The sequence below is a fragment of the Stegodyphus dumicola genome, chromosome 10 (assembly GCF_044657685.1).
Source record: "Stegodyphus dumicola isolate Sdum_Otavi_A_Nest chromosome 10, ASM4465768v1".
Taxonomy (NCBI): Eukaryota; Metazoa; Arthropoda; class Arachnida; order Araneae; family Eresidae; genus Stegodyphus; species Stegodyphus dumicola.
Window position 1 is genome coordinate 116,527,486 of NC_140777.1, and position 20,730 is coordinate 116,548,215.

Sequence of the window (20,730 nt, forward strand, 5' to 3'; positions counted from 1 at the left end):
GCAAATTCAGAAATAAAGTGAGCGTAGTGCGCACTTTTTGCCATATAAAATTGGAACAAAAGTGCCGTATCTTACAAATTAAACAGCTTTTCAAAAATGAAAGTTTATTAAATTGACATATATAGTGTCGGCATTAAATCTCAAACATAGTTCCAAGCTTCAAGTTCTCAATCTAATTCAGATAACTATATACTTTGTTAAAAGTGAATGGAGGAAATCAAATTTCCTAGCTTAAGTTGCTACCAACAGCAGAACTACTTTTCGTAAATGTAAGAAAGACTATATATGTAAACCTAAAAAGGTAAAATTCACTCGCAAATATATATTTCGATTGAATTTCTAATGCAGTTTCTGCTACATAATAATACATCATTATTAAAGTAGTTCCACTAATTCTTAAAAAAACCTTATATTGATGTTGAGAACATAATAAAGACATAGCGTCAATAAATCAATAATTAACAAAATAGCATTTAGTTGGTAAAATCCTACGGAAGCAAAGTAAGAATTGAAGCTTAAAATAGCTGCAAAATTCAACTGAAACTTTTCTTTATGAAATATGGCCAAAAATTGTATCACATGATTTACTGCATGCGACAGCCCTAAGTTTATAAATTTATATCCGAATCTATAAAGCATAAATATAATCGTTCGTGGTTTCTTTTATTATAATTTGATCATTCATCAGTAAGTTTAATTTAGCATCATTTCCATACATCAAGAGTTTTTGAAACTGTTTAAACCCTGCGTATGCACTGAGAATCTCGGTTAAATGCGCTTGAGTTTCTCTAACAACAAATTTAACACCTATACGAATCATGCAAAGTTTAATTGATTATCTGAAACGTGTCAACTTTCTATTGAAAGCCGAAGATAAGAAGAATTCGTAGCTTCTGCTTCTGAATAATGCTATCTGAGTCTAGATATTTACAATGTTAGGATTCTAATGCCATCACTGTCTAATTTTAATCTGTTTTCTGATCCTCCCTTTAATTGTTTTCGAACTGTTCATACTATCGTAATAACATGGCATTTTTGTAAAACATTTATCATTGATTTAGTGAACATTAATTTGAGAAAGCGTTAAAATATTTTATATCTATTCTATTATACAGTATTACAGATTCATATACAAAATATTTTACAGAATTGCAGACTTAAAAGAAGAGAATTACATATTTAAAAAATAATTTCAGAATTCACAAACGCTTTTATACAGTATTGTTATACAGAATTGCTGATTTAAAATATATTTTCTTCTTAGAATGCCTTGTTGAAAAATTACTTGGATGTGAGAAATATTACTTAGTTAATAAAATTTCTATATTTTTTATATCGTCATCCATGTCTCAAAATCACAAATTTTCAAAGTAGTTGCTTTAAGAAAACGCTGTTAAATAGCCTGGCACTTGCTTAGTTTTAGAAAACTAAATCATAATTTCTATAATAATTGTTACACATTTATATATAACATCTTTTCTTTTCACATAAAGTAAAATATTAAAAAATAAAGGAAAAACGCTTGTTTAACTTTGTCATTGATTATACCGTTTGGAATTCTCAATGTTAATCTGCTATTGATATCCCAAATTATGGATTGAAATTTTATATCAATCGATTGAAATTTTACTTAACTAATTCGTTGCGTCAATGAAGGCAAGCTTAAGTTTTGAAAGTTAAATCTGGGACGTAAAATGAATTTCAAAATTGTAAACGTTAAATTAGCAATTATTTTTCGCGGAGCTATTGCCGTGGTTGTTAGAATTCACATTTCTACGACTGAATATTAATACATTATCATTTCTTTTTTTTTTTTTTTCTTTTTTCTTCTTTCTAAATTTTTCTGAAGTTAGAATTTCAAGTCTTTACAATAGGTTGCTTTTATTAACATTCAATAAACATTATTAATAATTTATCATTGCATTAGAATCAATTGCTTTGTATTTCTAAACTTGAACTGAAAGTGGCATTAGGTTGTTTCGTATAAAATTAATTATTTTTAGAACTGACTTCGAAAGTTATAGTTAGATGCTGGTGATTAAAGTAATATGTAGCAAATGTATTTTTCAGTATTTACGAATACACCATTAATTTAAAAAAAAAAAGTCATTTCGCGCTAGGCAATTGTTTTTACAAATGAAATTATAAGAAATAGACAAATTATATTAAATGAATGTAGCAGGAATTTTAAGGGCATTTACAACAATATTTCTTGGGAGAGTTTGCTTTTTATGGATTCCACGTTCTTAACTTACCGATTTATACAGTTTAATGTTGCCATTGAATATAGATTGTTGTTTTATTTCTAATAATAAATATTGCTTTTAGCCAAACCTTCTAAACCGGAAGGTCCACTAATTGTATCTGATGTTAACAAACATGGATGCAAACTGAAATGGAATAAGCCAAAAGACGACGGTGGTGAACCTCTGGAAGGTTATATAGTAGAGAAAGAAGACCCAGAAACGGGACTTTGGATTCCAGTGATAAAATCTCACGTGCCAGAAGCTGAAGTAACAGGACTCACGCCAGGAAAATCTTACAAGTTCAGGGTTAAAGCTGTCAACAAGGAAGGAGAATCGGAACCACTGGAAACCTTCCAACCTGTAGTAGCCAAGGATCCATTTGGTGTGTAAAATCTTTGCCAACGTTCATTCAGTGACCTTTTATTCATGCATTTTTTGGAGGTGGCAGTTTGTTATTTAATTTCAGATTACAAATAATGAAATCATCCATGATAAATTTTAAAAGTTAATGATTTATACATATGACAGCGCAATTAAATTAATAGATTCTTTATTTAGCTCGCTTTTATTTTTCACGATACAAAATAATAGTAGATAAATTCTGTAAACAGAGTTATTTAATATATTTTATACCCATTAAGCTATATGATAAATTATTTTTCTCCTTTTAGTGCATTAATTAGTCCTTTTAAATGAAAGCCTATAGTATATATGTTATCGTCAAAGACCGAAATTGGAGAATGTCGACTTTCACCGGAGAATGTCAACATTCACCAAATACGTCCGTGAAAGATCGAATATTGCATTACATTCTTGTACATTCGGACCCTCACCAGTGTATGTCGACAATCACATATATACTCTGGTGTAGGTCTAAAAGAGAGGAGTCGACAATTCAAAGTCTTATAATAGTTTATGTTGTTGCAATAAATAAGATTTGAATCACATAATTTAGTAAGTTTTTTATTACTGTCATTTTATTTTCTCATTTAGAATGTACTGCATAATTATAATAATTATACATTATTATAATTAATACAATATTACATTAATATACACATTACAATATATACATTAATGATAATATATACATTAATAATATATTAATAATAATATATTAATAATATTATAATAATATAAGTTTTTAACGTCTATTATTTTCCTTTCTCATTTTGAATGTACTGTGTGTTTTAAGGTCATATATTCCTAAGTTCTTATTTTAAGTCTCAAGTGCGTTTTTTCGCGACTAAATTACGGAGAAGAAAACATAATATTTTTATATGTTCAACATTCACCATTAGTACATGGTGACTGTCGACATTTACCGGTGTAAGTCATAAATAAGAGCATATTTCGGAAATACACCAAGCGACTATATGAATGTTGACATTCACCGGTGAAAGTCAACGTTCTCCAGATTTCGGTGTTTCACCGTAACATATATTTTACTTTTATCCCTGCTTTTAAGTTTGTATTACACGTTACCAATGATGAAATATTTAGTCATTATTAAAACACAAGCTAATGAAATCATCCATGAGCAATGTAGAAAATAACTGAATATCATTTCATAGAATAAAGAAATCGCTTTGAATGTTTAGTTTCGGAAACTGGATGTAATAACAATATTACAATGATCATTTCAGTTAAAGACGAAAAATAAATATCTCCAATTTCTCATTGAGTGCGCCAAGATGGCAAACTCAAAAGCATGCGAGAAACGCCTTTTTCTTCCGTCTGCATCAGACTGCAACATATATATATATATATATATTTAATTCAGAAAATTGCTGAACTAATATTTTTTTATCAGCCTTGTTTTAAAAGAGGGCGAAATATGTGAAAATTTAAAACTTACACCCGATAAATTTTTGATGTTAAAATTTTAAGAGCTTAAGCTTCAAATCGTCTAAAAAATCGAGCGATTTAAAAAAATTCACCAAAAATTGAGAAAATAATTTATAGTTTTTATATGAGTTTCACTGAAAAGTTTTTTCCCCTCTCTATGTGATTGTGCAAACAATAGAATTCTGGTATGCTTAGCTTCTCCTTAAACGCAGATATGAGACAAAAATCGCTTGAAAAATTCTAAATCGAATTTTGAAAAGGTCGCTTTGTCACATAGCATTGTCATCAACAAACCATGTGTACAAAATTTGAACTCGATAGCTTATCAGGAAGTAGGCTAGAAATCGCTGACAAAATTCCACTTACAGTGAAACATCATAAGTGAATTAAATAAAAGCGTATAATAAGTGGTAACTTGCAAAATAAATTATGAATCGCTAACTTGTAAACATAGAAACGTATAGATTTAGCTAACATCTGAGCGCCTGAACGCTGATGATATTATATATATGAAAAGGAGATATCAAATTTAAAAAGTTTTAATCATATACTTTTGTTTATTCGAGTTCTGTTACGGTAAATACTTAGGAACTGAAATTCGCTTACTAATTATTGTTTCTTTCATTTATTTTTAACTACTTTTACCACTTACATTTCTATTAAAGCATTATTATTTCATCCAGCTGTTCTTAATTATGTACAAATTAGTTCATAACATTAAAATATATAGTGTATAAATATATGAAGTGTACTTTTAATTATCCAAATAATACCGACGAAGGGTAATTGAAACAATACGGATAAACCAAACTATCAGTTTTCATGCACATTGTATGCGTTCATTTCTTAAACAAATCAGTAATTTAACTTTTTTTTTTTTTTTTATGAACGTTAAAATATTTTTCCGAATTTCGCTGCGTATTTTTCGATGTGCTGTTTTACCACTGAATTTGAATTCCTTTTGGTCGACGAAGTCCGATAGAGTTTCAACAGAAGTCATTTCTGTCTCGGGATTAATGCAATTGTTAGTATCTTCTTCGCTTGTATTTTCAATATCACTCTCTAATTCTTTTGTTATTAAGACATTTGAAACGCTTAGTACTTTCAGTGTATTCTTTACTCATTTTTTGTTAAAATTTGAAGTCAGTTTCTAAAAGAATGAGAATAAAATATACAAACGAAACAAAAAAAAAAAAAAAAAAAAATAATAATAATAAGTTCTCGTGATCAACCTGAACGGTATCTTCGACTATACACATGCAGAACAAATATTACGATGCAATAGTTGAAACTAAACTAAAAGACGCAATTCAGGAATTTTAGAGCATGTGCGTGTTTGCTTTTTACGCCGTCGCGTTAAGAGTGTGTGCGTGGCAACCGTCACGCATGGGTAATTCGCAAACCGGATAACCCGCACCGGGATAATAGAGAGTACACTGTATAAATACTTGTTTTATAACGCACTGTTTCTAAATCTTATCCCTTTACCATTTACCACACGATAATGTATAACATACTTCGCTGTTAGTGAGTTCAATGTATGAAATAATTGATTTTCTACTTTTACCAAAATAAGATATTATTGAGTTCTTTTGCTTTGAGAATTAATGGAACAATTGCCGTGAAAATTAATATATTAGTCAATGTTTATGAAAACTAAATCTCAAATTCCTTTACTCTTTCCGTAGATCCTCCTGGCCAGCCTGGCACTCCTGAGCTCACCGACTGGAACAAGGACCATGTAGACCTGCAATGGAAACCTCCGGAGTCAGACGGAAACTCGGCTATCAGTCATTATATCATAGAAAAGAGAGAAAAAGGAAATCCCAAATGGGAAAAGGCGGCTGAAGTTCCAGGAGACCAAACCAAAGGAACCGCTCCCTTCCTCACAGAAGGAAAGGATTATGAGTTCCGGGTGATCGCAGTGAACAGAGCAGGACCCGGTGAACCCAGTGAGGCATCCAAAACGGTCACTGCCAAACCACGTTTCTGTGAGTAATTTATATATTTAATTGGATATTTTAACACAATATGATTAATTAATGTAGACAAAGTTAAACATTAAGTAAAACAATGTTTTAAAAATAAACAACTGTAATTTCAGCATTTAATTAAAAGAATGTTAATTTCCCTTTTCTTTATATAATTCATCAATAAATATTCAACGCCATTTTTATTTATACAGTAATTAATACCTATACTTTTTTTTTGCTTTTCTTCGAACGCCGAAATCTACACAACTATGCTTAAATGCCTGTTCGCTGTTATATACTCTGACATGCAATGAATAATACTTCTTTGCTTTATTTCGGTAATTTAATTTGTTCATTGTATTATGCATTAATTTTTTTCACCGTATTCTCAAAGATTAATTATCGGTATTCATTCGCAAGTTATTATTTGATGATTATCAGCTATTACTATGAATCAATATGATGATTTAAGCTTTTACTATAACTTTTCGTAGTCCTCGCCAAAATGTAAATTAATCGTTCCTGTATTTAAGCTTTGAGTTTTGAAGTTTAGATTAGAACTTCTGGCAACAGCGTCTTGCTGTTTCTAAATATTGACAGCTGTAACCGAGCACTATTCCGGCATTAGCACATTACCAGCGGACGTTTTAAAATACGCTCCGATAAGTATCTAAATGTAATCTCCGACTACGTTATTTACATCTGAAATTTAACTTTCTGTTATGTTAGTTTAAATACGCGCAAGACATCGGAAGTTCTTTTGTAGCACAAGCTGTGCTTTTCTGTTCAATATAAGCTTAGATAAAAAATTTTATTTTAACTTTCTTCCACCTTTATGAATATTTTAGACTCGGCGATTAGTCGCTATATATCTAGTGGGGTCTGCAGAGCCGTGACACAACCTTCTAAATACAGCAGAACCCTCTACATTAAAAAAAGAAAAGTTCTTATTTTCTGTATATCATCACAGCTTGCCATTATCTGTTTGATTACTATGGATCATCATCTCTTTCACTACTGAAACGAATTATATTTCCTAATCTGACATTAATTTACAAGGCATAATACTCCTGTCAAATATTGATTGAGACTATAATAGAAGATAATTCATTCAGTGTATTCTATCTCTCTTTACATATACATGTGAGAAGAAATGGATATCTGGGATTTAAGACTCTTTTCATTCTAGCATTTATAGTATTTTATTAGAAAACTGTGATCTGTTTGCTGTCCTGTAATGCTAAAAGTAATTTATTTTCAGAATTGAAAATATTTTATAGGTACAAAACGTACAGTTAAAAAAATTGTATAAAATACTATAAACTTTTATTTCAGATGGATATGATAATTAATGCACTAAAAGAAGCAAAATAATTTACCATATAGTTTAATCAGAATAATGGACTAAAAATTGTATTTACATAATTTTTATGCAGTTTTATATCGCCAATAATAAAAGCGTGTGGCTCCTAAATAATGAAATGTATTAAGTTAATTGAATTCTCAAATGTATAAGCCATTATCTTTTTTAATTTATCTTGGACGGCTCACGCTTCTATTATACGTGACATGAAATTGTAGAGAATTCTGTAAATAGTATTATCTATTATTATCATTAAACTATATGATAAATTTACCTTGCTCCTTTTAATACATTAGTTATCATATCCGTTTTAAATAAAAGCTCATTGCATAAAACTATTTTAATTGTGTTTTGTTTTCTGATTTTCAGTCTCAATTTCGGGTTGCCATGATGAAATTTTTATCTATTTTTTAAAATACAAACAACAAAGTATGAGAATTATGACATAGAGACAAATAACTGAACTTTCATTCAGAGAATGAAGAAATCGCTCTTAATATTCAATTTCGGAAATTGGGTGTAATAACAATATTACAACGAGCATTTTACTTGAAACTTAAAAAAAAAAAAAAAAAAAAATGTCGCCAATTCGTCATTAAGTGCGCCAAGATGGCAAATAAACTCAAAAGCAATTTTATGAGAGAAACAAGAAACCTTTTTCCTCTCGTCTGCTTCGGACTGCAAAACATTAAAAAAAATGTAGAAAATCATTTAGTGAGTACATTTCTAGTTTCCATGATAGCTTTGTTTTAATTTTTTGATATTTTTAAAATGAAAATAGGTTGATGTGTACATGGACAAATTTAAGGCAATGCGCAATGCCTGTTTGTGCAATTCTCTGATGTTTTCTGAAGTGAAACAGATCGACGTGTATGTATATGGACACAGAGTTTGTGCAATTCTTTGACTTTTTATTTTGGTTTTGAGTAGCGGCCATCTTGAAATTGTGCCTTCCTGGCGCCGATCTTGGAGTCAAAAAACAAGGGACACCCATTTGTAAACTGTTACCAATTTGTTTTATAATGTATGAAAAATTCAAAACTTTAAATCTTATATATTTTTAGATGTTGAAAGTTTAAAATTATGAATGTTAAATAGTCGAAAAACTAAGCGATTTTAAAAAGTTCGCCAAAAATTCAGAAATTATGTTACATTTTCATAAAAGTTCCACTGAAAAGACTTTTTCCGCTGTATTTGATGAAGCAAGATGTAAAATTATGGTATGTTTAGCTTGTTCGTTAAACGAAAAATCATTTAAAAAATGCCATATCGAATTTTGAAAAAAAAAAAAAAAAAAAAAAAAAAACTTTATATGACATTACGTTGTTATCGATAAACAATGTGTGTACAAAATTTGAATTCGATAGATTATCAGAAAGTAGGTTAAAAATCGATGAAAAAATTCCACTCAGAGTTCAACATCATAAATGAACTAAATAAAAGTTTGAAATATGCGAACCATGTATAATTATAAAGATTTTAGATGCACAAAAACTACTTTTCTCTAAAATACCTACATCAATTTCAAGGCTGAAGACTTCTTTATTTTTCTATATAAACGGAATTTTTATCGATGAATTTCTGTAGATGCCGTGGCAGGTTTAGAACGCCCATGTCATACCAGCACGCCGCCATGTCCTCCGGGAAGCGTTGAACTTCATCTTTCACTTCGTGTTTGGAGCATTACCGCCGACTATATAAATGTTCTTTCAACCTGGGGAGCAGGTGATAATCGCTGAGTGTCAGGTCCAGACTGCATGTTGAATGGGTGATGACATTCCAACCAAAACTGTGCAGAGAACGACGGTTTGACGGGCGACGTGTAGATGGATGTTGTATTGGAGAATGCTTATGCCTTACTCAACATATTCCTCTTCTCGCGTTCTGTACTCCTTTCTGAGTTTCTTCAGTGTTTAAGAGTTTTACTGTAGTCCCGCTGGGCTGAAAGTCAACAGTAACTCCATCCTGTCCCAAAACACAGTTGCCATGACCTTCACCGGTAGACAGTGTTTGAGGGAATTTTCGCGGCTTCAGCGAAAAGGGATGCCGCTACTAGCGTGACTGTTGTTTGGTCTTTGGTGTAATGTGAAATGCCCAAGTTTCATAACTCGAGATAATCAAGTGCAAAATGTTGTCTTTTCCATGTGCTTTGGGGCGAAGAAATTCGAGAGAAGCGTTTGCCGTTTGTGGTCATCTGTCGGCATACGCGGTATCCATCTTGCGAAAACCTTCCGATAGAATTCCGTACTTTTCCGTTGGAATCCTGTGGATGGTGGTTTGGGAAACCTCAGGTACCAACATGCAGGAACATCAAGACTGATCTTCTGATCTTAACTCATGTTTTCCTCAACCTTTGCGACTCTATCTTCGAAACTGACTGTCTACCGCTCTTTCCTTGGTCTTGAATTTCGGTACGATCGGCAGTAAACTCTCTACCTTACTAGCGAACCTTTATGATATCCATGCACTGTTGTCCATACATTTCAGTCAACTGGCAATGCATTTCAACCGGTTTGAATGCGTTTTACTTTCAAAAAGCGATAACTATGCAAACTTCGCACTCGGCGGTAGCGTTCAGCGGGAGCTCTATTTTGAATGGCCTGCTAAGCCAAAACTGAGTATCCGGTGAAGGGCGCGCATGCTTATCTGGGAGTGTAGGAAGTGCTACTCACGACAGTGTGGCCCAAAACCACACAAATAGTTTCACCGTCTCCAGAAAATAAGAGACCTTATTTTTTGGACTGCCCTTGTATACAGCCATGTTTTCATATTCATTTATTCTTCAGTTTTATAACCATTGTTATTTAAGAACGTAATATAAACGAATTTTTTAAATGTCTTAATTCGTTATTAGATAATACGATTTCCAGTGCTTCTTTTTTCAAAATAATTGAATAACAAACACTATTTTAACAAACACTATGTTAAACTTTTATACGATAAATATAGTGCTAGTTTATATGAAGAAATGTATCATAGCCATCATATTATTACCTTCTTTAAACTGAATACGTATTTTTCTCTCGTTAACTAAACAGTGGCACCTCAGATTGACAGAAAAAATCTGCAAGACATTACGATAAAGGCTGGACAGACAATCAAGTTCGATGTGAATGTCATTGGCGAACCTCCACCAACTATTGTTTGGACCATAAATGACGTAGAAGTGAAGCCGTCGGATAGAATTATGCTTACCAACGAAGATTACAACACCAAATTAATCATCAGGAGAGCAACGAGGGCGGAAAATGGAAAGTTTGTCATAACAGCAACAAACAGCTCTGGAAGGGATGCTGCAAATGTTCTTGTGACCGTGCAAGGTAAGCAAGCAAAATTCGAAAATAATTATTAACCGTATAAACAATGGTTGCTGGTATCTGCTGCCAAATAAAAAATTTAATAGATTAGGGAACTTTTAAAACGAGGAAGGGGAAAAAAGAAACTTAACCATTTAGGTGCACTAAATGCACTACGCACTACGTAGGCTTTCTTTATAACCAAAGCAGTTTCGTTGTTGTATTGCTAGAAATTTATGGAAGGAAATATAAAATTTTAATTTCATTGAAATCAACAATGTTTATTAAAAGACGGCTAAACTTAATAGCATAAAGGAATTTATAATTGGAATGATGTAGTTAGAGTAAGATAAGAAAGAAATTTTCAATAAAGCTGAAATCTGAATGTTATCAACGGCTATTGATTTAATATGCGTGAAAAAAAACATTAATTTTGATATTTTCACACAAGAATGAATTTTTAATGAAATGAATGCAATTTCAGTGTCAACATTCATTAGTATCGGACCGATTTATGTTAATTAATCTGTTACTAATATTTGAAGCTAAACTTCTTCTATTCGTAGTCCTGACAAGAATAGAAATAAGTTGCTGAAACTTCTTTTCGCAGTCCTCATAAGAATGAAAATTAGTTGTTGGATATTTAAGTCGAGGGTTTGAATGTTTCATAGTCAGAACTTCTAGCAGCTTCTTCTTGCAGTTACGTACTATCGCTAGCTTTTCCAAAGTTTATTACGGTATTAGCCATTTTGCTAGCAGACATTAAAAGTGCCATTGATGACTTGAGCCAGCTTAAGCATACTACATTTTATGTAGTCTCAGACTGCGTTACTCCAATTTAATATTTTAAAATTATGTTATTTTAAATACCCGAAAGTGGCGTGATTTCGTCTGTAGCAAACGCAGTGCCTTCTGTTAATTTCCGTAGTTCAATAAAAAGGTTGTTTAACATTTTTGAAACATTGTCGTCTTATTTCAAACTAGAATACTAACTCACTTGTCATTCTAGTGAAGTCTAAAGGACATTGAGTTAAACTTCTACGTATAGCCGAACCCTATACCGTTAGAGTAAATTAAATATAATAATGATAGAATTTAATTATGCCTCAAAGTAAAGGAAATCAATAGAAATTATAATACAATTTTGTGAAGATTAAATTTTTAATTTTTATTCTTCCACTTATTAGCTCATGGAATATGAAAACTGATTTGGTAATTTATTTTATAATACTCTGACACGTTAATTTTCATGTATCCAGACAAGCCATCAAAGCCTCAGGGGCCACTGGAAGTATCAGATGTTCACAAAGAGGGTTGTAAATTGAAATGGAAAAAGCCCGACGATGATGGTGGTGTTCCTCTAGAGGGTTATCTTGTGGAAAAAATGGACGAAGAAACAGGGGCCTGGGTTCCTGTTGGAAAGACCAAAGAGCCAGGTATACTTGGAACTTGGTGCATTGTTTTAAATGTTTGAAATGAACTTTTTAATTCTCAAACGTAAGACATTAGCTTGTTAAAATGTTCTTTAACATACATGTAACGTTCTTTAACTTACCATGATAAAAATTTCATAAACTTAAAAGACTAATTAACTTTTAAAAATGCATCACTGCTTAAAACGTTAACAAGCTAAATTTATGAGACTTCAGCTGGAACTGGAAGTTAGAAATATAATGCAGTAGGCGACACTTAATTGTTATCATATTTGTCCATGACTATTTTGTTAACATTAACCGAATAATAGCATTAAGCGCTGAGAAAAATATCCTTAAAATCAGCAATGGTATTCTGAAACTTCTTTTTTTTTTACAGGAATGGATGTGACTGGATTGACTCCAGGCAAAAAGTACAAGTTCCGCGTTCGAGCTGTAAATAAAGAAGGAGAATCTGATCCTTTGGAAACCAAAGATGCTATAACTGCCAAAAATCCATTCGGTAAGAAATTAAAATGAATTATATATTAATTAATACAGCATAATATATTTTAAAAAATCTGAAAGTTGCTTTCCCAGTTCCTTTTTTCTTGCAGTGGAAGCTTCCCTTTTGCTATGATTTGGATCAGTTTTTATATTACTTTTATTACGACAGATTTATCTTTTAGGAACACCGCGTATAGAAAATTTGGATAAATTTCATCTTTTATGCACTTCCAGCAAATTTTATCTTCTGTCAACAAATTTCCATTTTTAAAAGGGATAGCAAGGAAGGAAGAATTTGAGTTCGGAAAAGAAAAGAGAGAGAATTCTTAATTTGAGGAATGTAAATGAACATTTCTACAGGATAATTTTCGAGACCAGTGCGATTCTTCCAACTAAAGTGAAGTTCGCAAATTGCAAATAAAAACACGAGCACACAATTTTATCTCATACACAAAGTGACATGTTTTCTTTACAGTGATAAAGATTAATATGGTACACAAAACAGAGAAGAAATTTAATACTTAACAAAACATTATTCTCTATTATTAGTAAAATAAATTAAAAATAATATCTCATCAAATAATTACACTTATTGGAAAATTAACTTTAGAAAAATAAACAATCAGTTACTTAACAAAAAGAAAATTAAAAAAATTTTTATATATAAATTACACTTTTATTCCCCGTAATATGTTTACGACAAATGTTAACACAAAATGTTTCCAGCTTTCGTAGATTTGAAAAGAAGAATGATTTATTTAAAGCTGTGATTTTTAACCACTTTTGACCCGCGGCACAACAGATTTCTCTTTGTGACAGGTTATCATATATATTCCCTGACAATCAGGGAAAGTCAGTGACTTTTCCATTACATGTTTCTTTAACTTTTGTATAATTTGTCCATCAATTATTAATGTAGTACATACCTCTTTTTAGATTAAAGGAAAGCTAAATTGCCGTTTGGTTCTAGTTCCGATATAATTGTTAACAATATGGCATGACTTATAACACAAATTCATTCCTGTTTCCATTAAATTATTAAAAAATTATAAAAACTTTTGCATTATACTGGCTTCCGAAGTAAATCTTATGCAATAAGTCCCCAATGAGACACAGATAAATATTCGTTCTTAAATGTTGTTCTATTTCAATGCTTTTTAAACTGAAATAAAATTGTATAATGAAAGAGCATCCTAATGCCATGTTAAAGTCTGCAGCAGTGGTTCTCACCCATTTTTGCCCCATGCACCCCTTTTGCCATTCATTCCTCCCTCTTTCCAAAATATGAAAAATACATATATACATTTTAGATTTAGATTCTCTTTTACATGTTTTATAAATTAAGTGATAAAAAGTATCGAAAATGTTGGTAAATACCAAAACTTCATTAATTTTAATTTTTTGCATAACTAAAATTAAATCCTTAATAGCTAATAAAACGTTGATCGCATTCACCCGCTTTGAAATTGTGAAATTCTTTCCTAGTCGAGAACCCCTGGTCTGCGGTTAAAATATGACTCAGTTACTGGCTTTCGTTTATCCATTTTGTTTTTCCTTGAGATTGCAAATGAAAAGAAAATTTAGTGACGCTTAGATCTGGAATCTGGAGATATCCTTAAATTTTGTTTGTGAAAACATGTGCTATTTTGAAAATTTGAAAACCTCATTGGCACTTAAATAATGATTAATAAAATCACTGTCAAGCAAATAACAATGAAATCGTCTTCAGAATCTAAGCTGTATTTTAGTATCATTATATTTAACATCGATCATTCCACATTACAGATGAACCAGGAAAACCAGGAGATTTAACAGTCACTGACTGGGATAAAGACCACATCGATCTCAAATGGACACCTCCAGAGACGGATGGTGGATCGCCTATAACTGGGTACACTATTGAAGTAAAAGACAAATTAGGAAACTGGGAGAAAGCTATGGATGTTCCTGCGGGTCAAACTACAGCATCAGTGGAAGATCTTGTTCCTGGACAGGCCTACGAATTCCGTGTCAGAGCCGTTAACAAGGCTGGTCCTGGTGAACCTAGCAACACTACTCCATCCACTATTGCTAAACCTAGAAGGTGTAAGTATTTCGTTTGATAATGTTTTCATTTTTCTAATTTTTCATTATTTAATAATTATTTCAAAACAGCTGATGATTAAAAAATATAAAACTAATTTTCAGTGCCTCCTAAAATCGATCGTTCAACTCTGCATAAAATCCGAGTGAAAGCGGGACAATCATTCCACTTTGAAGCAAATGTAATTGGTGAGCCACCTCCAACGATGACCTGGACATTACGAGGCAATACAGTTGAAGCAGGTGATCGTATCAGAATAATGAATGAAGAATACAGTACTCGCATAAGTGTCCGTCAGTGTAGAAGAGATGACAATGGAGTGTATACTCTCATAGCCTCAAATGAACATGGAAAAGATGAAGCAGAAGTTGAAGCTGTTGTATATGGTATGCACACCATTCTCTAGATTAATATGTCTTACAATGTATGAAAAATCTAATAATTTGTATTTAAATATGGCTATTTAATTGGTAAGTTATTAAAGTGCTAACTGATAAGTAGCTTTTAGTAAAAGAATACTGGATGCCAAGAATATCAAATATCAGAAATAATTGTTAATTAAATTGTGCCTGAGTTTTGTCCGCAATAGCCCAAATTATAAAGATAAATAATTAATTACCCTGTCATATACGCTAAAGGAAATAACGGTGTTCACATGTGAATTAATTTTTATTTAATAATTATAACTGCAGTAACTGGTACTTATCATAAGATCAAAAACAGAGCTGCTTATTAATCCCATGCCACAAAAAAGGTCCTTCGAATTTGTTGCTCTGAATCGCAATACAGGGAGCAAATGGCTATCTGGATTTATCCTCGCAAACAATTACCTCTCGGGCACTTGGCCTATAGATTTTCAAATGGAATTTACCATGGATGTATAATGGGTAAATATTATTTGGCCAGATTATTCTGCGCAGACAAATCTAAGTCAGATAATTCTTGTCTCGCGTCTCGACATAAAGACGAAATAGGCGAAAAAAAATTCTTTTATTCTTCAAGACTCTCGGAAATAATAATTCATGCTGATGTTTCTAAGACAGCAACTTCGGTGAAGGATGGAGTTATAGATGATAACTTGTGGACGTTTAACAAATTCTTTTCATTAAAAAAGGTACTAAAAAGAACAAATTTCTTCTGAAACCGTTGAGTACAAGCGGAGAAGAGGTTTTTATAGCCATTCAAAACAAAACATCCTTTCTCTGTCTCGCCATTCAAAACAAGGAAAAACGGTCAGACGAAGTATTCACACCAACCGTCGCTGCCACGAAGTAGTTTAGAAAATCGGAGTGAAAAATGTGAGGCTTGCTCTCACATAGCTGAAATTTGTTTTCCATTTCTGCATATAGCCAAGAAAATCATCTCTTAAATAAAGGTACTTTATTTTAAAAAATTCTTTTATTATATGTGTTTGTGGAATGGAAGCATACTTATTTGATGTTTCTGTTTAGACAAAACTCAGGTCTTAGACTTGACGGTAGCTGTAAAAAGAACTAAAAATAGACATTCAAAAGATAACGCCGTATAGTTAAACTCAAGATACATAAAGGTTTTCTCTGTAGCTGTTACAAGTCTAGAGTGAACGTTGCTTAAATTGAAATTATGTACTTACTAATATTTTAATTTCCTGTACTGCTTATGGTAACTTAATTTGTGTTTTCATATAAGTCTTAAATTTATAATATTTATATAAATTATTTTAGCATTTTAAAAAGGACATAAAAAACTAAGTTGTAATCCCATGCTAGAGCAGTATTTTTGTTTTTTTCATTTCTGTTGGAATTCTTAATGGTGGAAATAGGATAACTACTTACATTTCAATGATGTGTTTTTATTGTAACATCTGACTGAAAATAAAAGAAAAAAATACATGCATTGTCAAGTGATTTTATGTATATGTAATATGATTGCATATACAAGAATGATTCGATTTCAAATTACGTATTTTAATACATCATATAAAACAAAAACTGTTAACACTTCATTTTCAAGTGATTTATGTGAATTTTTAGCTACACGACTGCGAAAAAGTAGATAATCATATTTTTGCACGTTTTCTCCAGTGTACTATTTATTCCCGCTTCTTAGAAATAGCACTGCAAGTTTTAGAGTTCAGGTAGCTTTGTGTAAAAAGTTTAGCAAAGATCATATTTGTTAATCACAATATCTTAATTTCCCTCCTCCGCCAAATATCGATCTAGCGACTTTAAGAACTTCATCATCATGTCTACTGCAATATAAGGTGCCATGGAGTGTATCAAATTGAGTTGTCTTTCAATAGTTTTACAAATATTTAATATTATATTTTTAATTGCAAATAGTTGACAAATTCTTTCATTAAAAACTCAATACATACGCAGCAGAAATCGTTTATGATCGCGGTTAATGTTATTCGAATATTGTTATCAAACTGCGGAAGTTCCACCGGTTTGTATATGAAAATATGCAAAATATAACTCTTATTGTGATCCGCAACTGAGTTAAGTTTATTAAAACGTCATAAAATGAATATTTCAAGTAAATCTCCAAATAGAGTCAAAATGAAGTTAAAAAATTGCGAAATGACTAAGAAATGTCATCAAGTAAGGGATTAAGTCAATAAACTGCTTAATTTTTACTCTAATTAGCCATTTTGGCACACATTTTTGAAAACTCTTTTGATTTCGAGAATGATCAAACAGTTTTCTCTTCTTCAAACAAAAGATTACAAGAGCTGTTTTCCAAGGGATTTCTGAAAAAAACAAATCCATGCACATCATGTTATTAACTTTCTGAATTACATCGTAAAGGGGGAATCGCGGAATTCTCTATAAATGCTGATATAAGGAACCTCCTCCGAGTATTAAGATTAAAGGTATCAAATAATTCCCAGAAAATGAGACGCAGTTCATAAATAAACTTTTGCATAATACTTGTAGACCATCCACTAATAATGACTTAATTTGCAGTTAAAATGTGTGAAATTAAGTATTCATATCTCTACTTATGTTTATATTAAACTTGTTCAATTCTATTGCTGATTTGAAAGACATTCTCTCTCATCGTTTAATATTATTATTCGGTTAATGCTATCAGAATATCATCCGCTGTTGACATTCCAGCACTGCCAAGTTTTTCTTCCTGCAGCTGTTTCCAGACTTATCCTCGCTGTATGATGAGAGGTACAACAACGACTACAGTAAAAGCATAATAAATAAAAAGTAATAATTAATAAATTACAGGTAATAATCATAATAATATGCTTGATCCCATTACCTGACGCCTACTGTAATATCTTACGAGTAATTGTTTCTGATTATATAGATCATGATATTTACTCTATTGACTAGTTACATTATATTTTACTTAATATACATTTTACTAAAAGGGATGACAATTGTTTTCTTTTTTTAACTTTATTGATGAAATATAATAACATCACATTATTTCCTGCGATATATAAGTTTGTAAGAAACTTCATGTCCTCAAATTAATATTGTGTTTTTGTATTTCAGATGTTTACTAGCTTACTTTATGTTTAATTCGGTTTCTTGCGTACAGTTACAAAGAGCCAGAAATTACTGTACCTTAGTATTACTTCTCTTTTTCGTCTTTTGTTTTTGTATTTTAAATATACAATTATGTTGCAGATAAGCCCACACCACCTGGTGGACCTTTGAAAATACAAGACGTAACGGCAGAAGGCTGCAACTTGTCCTGGAAGCCGCCATCAGATGATGGAGGTTTGCCCATCGATCACTATTTTGTCGAGAAAATGGATCCCAAGACAGGAGTTTGGACTCCAGTTGGGGAGACTATTGGACCAGACACATCAATGAAGGTTATTTGAGTTTTCTAATTATATGCTTTCATTCGAAGCAATCTTTCTGTAATATTGTATTTATTGCCATATTTCCTCCCCCTTTTTTATGGATTTTACTGTCCAAAAATCGATAGGGGAAAATCATGCGAATTATTTAATTTCCCAAAGACACGACTGTTATGTCGTGGAGCAAAAACAATTTTACTTTACACCTGACTGCCACTAGCTCCGACATAGCAATGTGAATATTCTACATCTAAAATTTTAAACACCATTCCAGAATTTAAATTGTTTATTTAATAGAATTCTATTCATATATTTGCAAGTTATACACTATAAATACAATAACAAAATTTGAACTTATCTGCACCAGCGTGAATAAGCCTGGCATAATATTCTGAACTCGACGTAACTTTAGGAAAAAAATTACCGCAAATTCAAACACAAGGTTTCATCCTTTCCAACGCAGCTAATTTTCTAAATATATTTTACTAATATCTGCAGCGGGACAGCGGATTCATTTCATTCACCCAAAACTCAAATGTGGTGACGCAATAGTATCGCAAAAGACGCAAAAAAACATCGACTCAAAATCAAAATATTAAAATCTATAGAATATCATCCGCTGTTGACATTCCAGCACTGCCAAGTTTTTCTTCCTGCAGCTGTTTCCAGACTTATCTTCGCTGTATGATGAGAGGTACAACAACGACTACAGTAAAAGCATAATAAATAAAAAGTAATAATTAATAAATTACAGGTAATAATCATAATAATATTTCTAAAAAAACCTATATTACTATAAAAATACATAGCGATATTAGCATTGCAGTATCTAATAAAATATCTTTATTTGTACTTCCCTGTAACTTGAATCTTTCCCGTCCTTATTGCAATGTCTGCTCTTTAAACCTCAAATCATCCACATAAAATAAGGGAAAGCGAATGTGCAACTGAGTAAAATCGTAGATTGAATGTCAGTTCGTGTTTGCTTCGCTGCGTTTTCTTGGTTCTTGTATTGAACTAAAATAAAGTTCAACGATTAAAGGGAAAATGTTCGACGTGTTATGCGCAGATAAGAGTAGTTTGCAAGTATATTTCTTTGTTGGTAAGACAAAAACAGTCACTGTATGGACGAAACTATTTTAAAATTTAGGGGAGTCTCGTTGTCTAAATGCATTGAGGATGGGAAATATTACAAAGAAAATGGTTTGAAAAAACTTAGCAGCTTGTTTGGACGAAATTCCAGGTCCTAAATATGCCTTATGACATATGTCTTATGACGGAGAAAGCCATTTTTTTAGATTTATAATTTAAATATTTTAACCGGGAAAAACAACTTAGCTATTTACCTTATTTCCCCCTTTTTGAATGAATTATATCCTCCGAAAATCGAGAGAGGAAAATTATGCGAGTAATTTAATTTCCGGAGAACGCGGTTAGTAAGAATATAACAAATGAAAAGAAGTCATGGATAAAACTACAGGTAACTACCCAAATATTTCTTCATTTAAAAAAAACCTATATTTCAATAAAATATATAGTAGTACTACTACATTACCATATTTGACGGATATGAGCCGATACTTCATGGATATCTGACGGCAACTGAGCTTCGCTAAATTGCCTTGTAAAACCCCAGGGCCATCTCATATGAATGAGTCTTGACAGCAGAAGAAGGAAGGAGAGGGAGGGGAAGAAAAGACTGGAATTTCGAAAGATCGAGCACATCTGCTCTAGGTAAAGCTACAATGAACTGGAATGTAAATCATAAAAGTATAGTGAAATCACATGCTTAGAAAGTTTGTTAAGTGTGAGAACACCCGCCATGTCCGGGTAGCTTAACGCAGAATCTGCACAAAATTTTAAAATAACAAATGCAAGGACGAATAAAATATATACAAAAATACAAATACAAATTGAATATACTGAATAAAAATAAAGTAGTCAATTTACCAATAAATTAGCCCTCAGAGGGAAAAGGGAATATATATAATAGAGGAAGTTGAAAATTTTGCGAATACTTTCTTAATTTTCAGAACCTAGCAGTAAATAGCGGGGATACGAGAGGGAATATAGTGTATTCTATAAGTTCTACATTCTATGAAACAGTTAATTTGTCTATTATTATTTATTTTCTTTGACACTGGCAGCTTATATATTCTTTTGAAACGCTTTTATAACATACACCTAGCTACAA

At 31.7% G+C, this 20,730-nt stretch overlaps 1 protein-coding gene across 8 annotated transcripts in view; it reads left to right on the top strand.

Annotated features, from left to right (window-relative positions):
• Nucleotides 1-20,730, top strand: part of LOC118198052 (twitchin-like) — a 480,648-nt gene that overhangs the window by 285,926 nt on the left and 173,992 nt on the right. For all 8 annotated transcript variants that reach the window (XM_085825414.1, XM_085825418.1, XM_085825417.1 and 5 more), the window contains 8 exons: nt 2,329-2,628; nt 5,783-6,085; nt 10,469-10,750; nt 11,986-12,162; nt 12,539-12,661; nt 14,431-14,730; nt 14,833-15,114; nt 18,358-18,548. In XM_085825414.1, the coding sequence (XP_085681540.1) occupies nt 2,329-2,628; nt 5,783-6,085; nt 10,469-10,750; nt 11,986-12,162; nt 12,539-12,661; nt 14,431-14,730; nt 14,833-15,114; nt 18,358-18,548 (1,958 nt within the window). The remainder of the gene's footprint in view (nt 1-2,328; nt 2,629-5,782; nt 6,086-10,468; nt 10,751-11,985; nt 12,163-12,538; nt 12,662-14,430; nt 14,731-14,832; nt 15,115-18,357; nt 18,549-20,730) is intronic.